Consider the following 9,210-nt stretch of genomic DNA (forward strand, 5'->3'; position numbering starts at 1 on the left):
TAATCGGAGTTTGAAAGCTACCGGGTTGACCTGCTGAATGACCTCAAAGGGTCCCAATCTTCTGGGCCTCAATTTCTTACAACCCCCTTTGAACGGCAACCCTTGGGTTGACAACCACACTTGATCCCCCACCCTTATGGTTTCACCTTCCCTTCTGTTCTTGTCTGCCTGCTTCTTATATTGTGCCTTAGCCCTTTCTAAGTTGAGCTGGAGCTGATGATGGATCGCTTCCATCTCTTCTACAAAATGTTCAGCCGCTGGGGCGCTCCATCTCTCCCCTCCTTCCCCTGGAAATGCCCTGGGGTGACACCCGTAATTAGCCAAAAAGGGACTCATCCCTGTGGACACATTCTCCGCATTATTGTAGGCAAATTCTGCCAACGCCAACTTTTCGACCCAATCGTTCTCTCTGTCATTGACATAACACCTCAGATATTGTTGAAGAATGCCATTTGCTCTTTCCGCCTGCCCGTTGGTTTCAGGGTGCCGGGCAGTTGAAAAATTGACTTCCACGTGCAGCAAGCTCATGAGCTTCCTCCAGAACCTGGAAGTAAATTGTTTGCCGCGATCTGAGATCACCCTCAAGGGAGCCCCGTGCAACCTAAAGATGTGTTCTACAAACAACTTCGCTGTTTCTTCCGCTGTGACTGCATGTGAGCATGCTACAAAGTGGCACATCTTAGTTAACAGGTCTACTACTACCATGATGGCTGTTTTCCCCTTGGACTTTGGCAGATCCGTCATAAAATCTATTGATATCGCTTCCCAAGGCCGTTCTGGTGTGGGTAATGGTTCTAATAACCCTGCCGGCGCCCTTCTTTCCCCTTTGGCTCGCTGACATTGGTCACACCCTCTTACATACTCCCTTACATCTTCCCTCACCTTAGGCCACCAAAATTCCCTGGTAACCAACCACATGGTCTTGTGTTGTCCAAAATGTCCCGCCGTGGGGCTATCATGCAACTGCTTGAGTACTCTCCCCCTCAATTCACCTTCGGGTATATACAGTGCCCCTTTGTAATACAATGCCCCATTTCTTTCCTCAAAACCTCCGGGGCTCTCGCCCTCCCCCCTGAGACCTCTGAGCTTATCCTGGGCATATTCATCATTTTCCGTTTCCTCTACCAGTTCTCGTTGCCCCACCAGCGCCGCCCCACACACCCAGCGGTCCTCAGGGATGACATGTCTCTCTTCGATCACCCCCTCCCCTTCCCAATACTCTGGTTTGCGTGAGAGCGCGTCCGCCCTGACGTTTTCTGGGCCTGGCACATAACAAATTTCAAAGTTGAATTTGGAGAATTCCTGTGCCCATCTCACTTGTCGTTGGTTGAGCACTCGAGCTGTTCTCCAATACTCTAAATTCTGGTGGTCGGTGCACACTTGCACCTTGTGTTGTGCCCCAATTAATAAATGTCTCCACCTCCGGAATGCTTCGTGAATGGCAAGTAGTTCCCTGTCATACACCGTGTAATTCCTCTCGGATTTATTCAGCTTCCGCGAGAAGAAGGCACACGGTCTCCACTCCGACGCACTCCTCCCCGGTTGAAGAAGGACCGCCCCTACCGCCCGGTCGGATGCATCGGTTTCCACTCTCATGGGTTTTCGTAAATCCACATGCAGAAGTTGTTCTTCCGAGGCGAAAGCCCTTTTCAGTTCTTCAAAGGCTCGATCCGCCTCTACCGTCCAAACAAATTTCTTCTTGCTGCTGAGGCAGTCGGTGATGGGCGCCGTCAAGTGGGCAAAGTTCTTGATGAACTTCCGATAAAAGTTCCCAAACCCCAAGAATCTTTGCACGTCCTTCTTGGTCTTCGGTGTCTTCCATTCCAGTACCGCTTGGACTTTGCCTGGATCCATGGCCAATCCCTTGTCTGACAAGCGGTACCCCAGGAATTCCACCTCCTTGGTATGAAACTGGCACTTCTCCAGTTTCACCCACAGCTGGTTGGCTTGCAGCCTGCCCAACACTTCTCGAACGTCCCTCACATGCTGTTCCTCATCTTCCGAATACACCAACACGTCGTCTAAAAAGGCCACACAATTCTTGTAGAGCAAAGGTCCCAGAACGTGGTTTATAAAAGCTTGAAAACACGCGGAGCCCCCTTGTAGACCGAAGGGCATAACGAGGTATTCAAAGGCTCCCAAAGGGGTAAACATGGTGGTCTTCCATTCATCTCCCTTCCTTATGCGTATCAGATTGTACGCCCCCCGCAGGTCCAGCTTTGTAAAAATCTTTCCCTTCCTTACTCTGGTCAAAATGTCATCAATTCGGGGCATAGGGAAAGCCAGGGGCTCCGACACTGCATTGAGGGCCCTAAAGTCACACACCAGTCTCGGTTTGTCTGTGTTCTTTTTGTCCACAAAAAACACTGGGCTGCCCCCCACCGCTCGGGACTCTCTGATGAAACCTCGCTTCAGGTTTTTGTCAATGAACTCCCTCAGCTCCTGCATCTCCCTGTCTGACATGGCGTACAGCTTGCCTACTGGGAGTTGGGCCCCAGGGAGTAGGTTGATTTGACAGTCAAAGGGTCTATGCGGTGGCAGTTTGTCTGCTTCCCTTTCGCTGAATACGTTGCTCAGATCTGCGTATTGCGGGGGCACCTTCCCTTTGTCCATTACTTCCATCCCGGCTAGGGTGACTCTGTCTCCTCCCGAAACCTTCCCCTCCTTGCAGTGTTCTAGGCAATGCGCTGACCCAAAGGAGACCACCCTCTGATGCCAGCCCACTAGCGGATCGTGTAGCGCCAGCCAGCTCATCCCCAAAATGATGGGCGCTCCTCCCAGGATGGCCACATTAAACGCTATCTGTTCGGTGTGCCTTGCCACTCTCATTATCATCGGGACAGTCTGTTGGCTAACTTCTCCCCCCAACAGCTCTCTGCCGTCAATCGTAGTCACCTGCAAGGGGTTACTTAAAGGGATGGTCTGTATCTGGTGCTCAGCTGCAAACTCCTTACTCATGAAATTACAGGAGCTGCCTGAATCCAAAAGCGCCTTGATCTTTAGTGGGTGTCCGTTTGGCAGTTCTAGTAACACCTCTATCACTAAAGCGGGTCTGGGAGGTTCCGGCATGGGCACTTTCACTGCTCTTTGGCCTGGCTGCTGTGCCCCGACGGTGGCAGCCAGGCGTTGGCTTTTACTTGCTCCTTGCCTTCCTCTTCCTTTCCCCCAACAGCTCCTGCCATCCCTTGCCATTCCTTTCTTTGTGGGCAGACTCTGGCAAAGTGCCCTGGCTGTTGGCAGAGATAACATCTCTTGGCGCTCCTTCCCTCCTTCTTCCGCCCTTCACTGGGATTTGAAACTGCGCGCGCCCGCGCTGTTCCAACTTCCATCGGCTCTGCCGGCGGGAAAGGTGGCTCTGGAATGTCTGGAATGCGGAACTCCCTCCAACGGTCTCCTTTCCCTTCCCGCTTTTCCAAAGCCCTCGCCTCCTGGCGCGCTCCTATGGACAGCGCAGATTTGGTTAACTGATCCATAGACTCCGCCCTGGGCCCCCGGGAAAGCTCATCTTTGACGGTTGAAGAAAGCCCCTCTTCGAAAAGCATTTGGATGGGCTCCGCCGATAGGTCCCACCCCAATTTATGAATCAGCATAGTAAACTCAGTCCAGTACTCACGGACAGATCTGCTTCCTTGCTGGCAAGCCATTAACTGCCTTCGCACCACCCCCTGCTCAATATCGCTGGAAAACATCAGGTCCATGGCACGAAAAAACTTCCTCGTGTCCTTTAGGATCTCATTATTCGCTGCCATCAGGGGTCTAACCCAATCCTTCGCCCCGGATTCGAGATGGCCAATCACAAAAGCCACTCGCGATTCCTCGTCGGGGAAGTCATCAAACTGCAAGTTTAGAGCGTATTGCATCTCTGTTCTAAAGGCATGATAGTTCCTGGGATCCCCCCCGAATTTCTGCACCAATCCTGGCACCTTTCTGGCGAGCGGGGTGGTTTTCTCCTTTCCCTTTTCTGCATCCTGAGCCCTCCTCTCCTCAAGCCTCGCCGTTTGCAGCGCCAACTGGATCTCCAACGCCCTGTACCTTTCTTCCAGGCTTGGACCCCCTCCAGCTGCTCCTGCTCCTCCGGTTCCGGCTGGGTTGCTCATGATGCTTCTCCCTGCACAAGCTGGCTTTCGGTGACTTTCGGATTGCTGTGATGGGACGATGAGCTGCTTGTGCGTAAAATGCAAGTCCCTCAGAGTTTGATCAGGTTTTCAAACCTCTGCCTGTGACGGAGCCCCTCCAGCATGGCTGCGTCAATCACTAGTAGAATCCGAAAGTGGCTGCTTTCGGAATCGTTTCCAACATAAAAGCTCTTTAACGGAAACACGTCGTCTGGCCTCTCGGCGTGACAGTTTCCGGCGAGGTGTGGGTGTCCCTATAGGAGGTCCTGAGACCTCCCCACTGTTTTCGCTGGAAGCGTCTCTGAGCCATCCCTCCGACTCACTTTCCCTTGGAGTTCTTGCTCGCCCTCTACTGGTTCCCTCTTCCGCTGCTACTCCTCTCTCAACCTCAGTGAGCCTTTGCGCCCCCGGCGCTTTAGATGGCAGTTCCCTGACAGTTTGTCTCCAGTATCCAGCCTGGTATTTTTAGTTATGAAGGGTGGGTTATCAACATTTTAAATAATAAGTTATCAAGAGACTGTGGAGGCAAATGAGAAGTCTGAATTTAAAAGTAGATTGGAAATTACCATGCCATTTCCCAATTTTTAACAAAATGGCTAAGCATATTTGCAAGTCAATCTGACAGGTGGGTCTCTTCATTTTGAAACATCACTGAAAATTCATAGCTGATGGATTCAGTCAAGAAGAGGTAATAACAGAGAGAACAGTATCAACATAACTGCTAAGCAACAAGATGTAAAATATGTCACATCCTGTGAGAGGAGGGATGACTTGGAAAAGTGGGATAGTATCTCCTATAGAAGCCTAACATAAACATCAGTTGTTACGCCTGATGTTTCATTTATAATAATAATAAATAATAACAACAACAACAATCACCCTACATTTCTGACAAAGGCTCAACTTTTTCTTATTAAAAACATGGGCAGGTGTTTATGTGAGGTGGTGCCCATGGGGTAAGGGTCAGTTTTAACCATGCAAGCAATATCCTTCTTTTTCAGGTGAAAATATCAGAGGTGTGGCCAGAAACAGCAACTTCACACAAATGTTTTCCACACAGATTTGCTTTCTTAGTGACAATCACCCCCATTAAAAGGAATGGAAAATGAATGACTTTTGTGAATCAAAATGTTACTCTTCTTCAGTTTAACAACTTTAGTTTTATTTAATGGCAGGCAAATCCCCATTGCTTGTAGTGTTGCCTTCCGGCAAGTAAGTATGCTTAGGACTGCAGCTGATGTTAAATGAAATTGTACGTGCGAATTTGTAAGTATAACTAATTACTAACTCCAGGTGTATAAACAAGTGACTTTCCCTTGTTTTCTTTCCACTTTAATCACAAAAGTTGATTTTAGGCAAAGATTTATCAGGTAGGAACAAAATCAATAAACATTCCATTTTAGAAAAATTGCTTTTTGATAAATATCCTTGTGGACATATAGAAAAAGTGACAACGCTAAAGCTCTACTTTTCTCATAAAACAGAAATCTAATAAAGATGCCCACAAAGAAACATCCAGCAGTCTGAATAGTGTGCTTTTTCTGAGAGTTGGGAAACGAGTCAGATTTCTGAGTGTTGAATCATGAAGATCTAGTATACTAATATAACTAAAAAGTATATAACTGATTGCCATCAATGCAGGAAATAATTAAGGGAGCTCTCTCATAAAACTATTTGTATCCTGCACTTCACTGCCAAGCCCAGTTCTCTAGTTGGTACTTGTCAGGTTCAGAGCAGCAGAGCCTTACGCTACTTGGGCTAGTATTGAAATTATGTATGAATACAGCACTCCCAAGTGGGTGGGCTGAATTCAGCTAAATATTTAAAACGACTGGGAGCCGAAGCAATGAGTCCTGATAGCACAATGAGGCTTTCTTCCATCTCATGTCCCCCATTGGCTCTGTGCAGTTGGGAAAACACCCAGAACAGTGCATGAGAGGAGGGGAGGGGAAGAGAAGAAGAAGAAGAGTTTGGATTTGATATCCCGCTTTATCACTACCCAAAGGAGTTTCAAAGCGGCTAACATTCTCCTTTCTCTTCCTCCCCCACAACAAACACTCTGTGAGGTGAGTGGGGCTGAGAGACTTCAGAGAAGTGTGACTGGCCCAAGGTCACCCAGCAGCTGCATGTGGAGGAGCGGAGACGCGAACCTGGTTCCCCAGATTACGAGTCTATCGCTCTTAACCACTACACCACACTGGCTCTCCAGAAGGGAGAAGAGGTTGTTCCTTTCAGCAGCACAAATGCCAGCATTGACCAAGGGAAACTCCCAGTGGCGTAGCGTGGGGGGTGCAGGGGGGGCGGTCGCACCGGGCGCAACATCTGGGGGTTAGGGTTAGGGGGCGCAAATCCACGGGTTAGGGGGTGCAAATTACTTGCCTTGCCCCGGGTGCTGACAACCCACGCTACGCCAATGGAAACTCCTTAGTGTTACTTTAAATCCCACCCATAATTTTTGTACACAAGACTTGGATAGAAAGTTGCATTGAAAAAATTGGGGAAGTGCAACTTTCGATGGTTGCCTTTTTTCTCTTCTTGGATTATTTTGCAAAGTGTGCATTAGGTCAGTTTGCCTTTAAATGTGAACTGGATCTTCTTTTTTTACCATTCCTAGAAGTGGGTTACCCAAATCACTTGAATTAAGTCCAATTGGCCATGGTTGTTTTGGATCATCAACAGACCACTCGTGTAAATGCAGCTTATCTTAAGAGGGAGACAGTATTTGTACTGTTCTTTAGGATTTTGTGCCATGTTGCAATTCACATTCATATAAGCACCACCTTGGATGAATGGAAATGAAGTTATCATTCTGTGTCATTCTTCCATTTTAAAATAGCCCCTCTGGAATAAATTACTTTTGTTAAATCAAAGTTTATCCTTTATTTTGTGTTTCAGCGGAGACAGATTTATTTAAGAATTTAGATTCTGTTTAAGTCACCATAATATTGAATTAATTAAAATGTATAGCATAAAGAGAAGCACCAACTCCCCCACCCCAAGTTTTTAAATTACAAAATTTGAAAAGCTTCAGCTATCAGAACGTGACATGGCATGATCATTCCTCCTGTAGTGTGAATTCTGCACAAAAGGCTACGCATCTTCTCCAATAGCCTTAATCTATGTGCTCAAGTTCATGCTATAGCAAATTGATGCACAAGCATCCAACTGCTCACCCCTTAAATGATCAAAGCCCTTGCAACAGAGGCTCATGTTTATTGCAATTATTCAATCTGAACATAGCGAGAAATCGGGTGCTCCCCACGCTCTAGCAGAGCATCCTTTTCTGCTGGGAACTTGTACCATGAGCCTAAAACTCAGCTGAGAAATTGACTGTTTGTGTGTGTGTGTGTGTGTGTGTGTGAGAGAGAGAGAGAGAGAGAGAGAGAGAGAGAGAGAAAGAGAGACTTTTGTCAAGAAAGCCCTCACATGTACCATCAGTTTCCAACTGGAATTCTAAGGCTCATAGTCCTAAGTAGGAAAAGACAGTCTGCCAAGCCCTGGAGAACACCTTCTACCTTGGAGAGCATCACTAGTTCAGTAGGTGGTATTCAACAAAGCGCTTCTGCTACCAGAAGGACTTTTGGCTGGGCAATGGAACTCCCCGTCCCTCACTTCTCCCTGTGTGCCCCACAAATCTGTTTTGGGGGTTCTCAGAACCCTCTGGAGCAGATTTGGGGAGGACGCAGGGCCACATGGAAGGAGCTCCATTGTGGGAGCAGAAATCCTTGCACTCTAATAAAAATTTCACTGGACACTGCCCAGTGTTTGCAACACCATTATTATAGCAGTCAGCATTTGAAGTTGCTATTTAAACAATGTCAAAGAACCCAAGACAATTAAAGGCGTAACGGGGAGGGGAATTTAAACTGGGTTTAAAGAAACCCACATAGTAGACATCTTAAATAATAATAAAATGTCTGGTCTAAAACAAAAGGGTTAACTGTGTTGGCAAGGCAGCTGTCCAGGAGGGACATATAACCGTATATGTCATGGTAACTAACTTCAAAAGAAATACAGCAGCAATCATGGGGCTATTAAACAGATTTCAACTGAGACCAATATTTTTGAGTGGCAAGGACTGTGATTCCAAGCTGGAAAGGACTTGGCTCTTGGCTGTTTATCCCCCAAATGTACAGTGTCTAAATAAAACATTTTCACTACCATGACTTCTTTTGGTGGTTTTTTTTTGGGGGGGGGCATGGAATAGATTTCTACTGACAGTTCCCTATGTAATTCTTACCTTGAAACTGGGCATTAAATCCTTTCCGTCTGTGATTACTGTCAGAAGTGAAATGGAGCCGTAACCAGTTTTTGCTGCTGATAACAGGAGAGGGAAGATTCATGCCTGTCAACCTAAGGGGAGGAAAAAAAAATGTGGCATTGAAAAGTGAAGCAAAAACTCATTAGGCTCATTACTGCGTGCATGTGAAGATAATGCATACGTAGTATTAATAAAGATATACAATTAAATACAGCAGTCTGGACATATTATACTTAATCTCTATCATAATGGACTATGCTGACACTGCTTAGCTTTTTCTTTTTTATGAAATGTTTTACACAGAAGCCACATATACATTTCATGCCATACAGAAGTAGAGTTGATGTATGGGCAATTTGAGCTTTCCAATACCTCTCAAAACAACAGGTTTTCATCTGAGACATGGCCTTACAATTCAAAATTGGTTACATATAATTTTCAAACATTTTTACTGTAGTAGTAAAGCAATCAGAATGATTACATCAAGTTGACTGTACGTAAGTCATTCAACCACCCTCACACCCATCAATAAGCACATCGTGTTATGCAACAGTTATCTTATTGGGTCAAACATTCATATGGAGAATGCCTAGGAAAACAGGTCAAACTTAAAAATTAAGGGATACTGAGTGACTTCTTTTCCAAGAGGAACACAGTCCTGCTCTTATTGTTGAGTGTCCAACACAACAGTCTTTGTACCTCAATTCAATATATCCCCAGAGTATGTGTGCAGATAGTCCTTACACCAGCATGCTCACTTCCTGAAGCATCATCTCTCTTCATTATAATGAAGCACTAATCACACCTCAGTCGGTAGAGCATGAGACCCTAAAT

At 46.4% G+C, this 9,210-nt stretch overlaps 1 protein-coding gene across 1 annotated transcript in view; it reads right to left on the reverse strand.

The window, feature by feature from the left end:
- The window catches only part of CSMD1 (CUB and Sushi multiple domains 1), a 355,527-nt gene extending 347,059 nt beyond the window's left edge, over window positions 1-8,468 (reverse strand). Inside the window, exon 1 of the mRNA XM_081905886.1 lies at window positions 8,356-8,468. Coding sequence (XP_081762012.1) covers window positions 8,356-8,458 — 103 coding nt within the window. The 5' untranslated portion in view covers window positions 8,459-8,468. The remainder of the gene's footprint in view (window positions 1-8,355) is intronic.
- Window positions 8,469-9,210: the final 742 nt, after the last annotated feature.

Source organism: Podarcis melisellensis (genome assembly GCF_964234715.1).
Source record: "Podarcis melisellensis genome assembly, chromosome: 3".
NCBI classification, from domain to species: Eukaryota; Metazoa; Chordata; class Lepidosauria; order Squamata; family Lacertidae; genus Podarcis; species Podarcis melisellensis.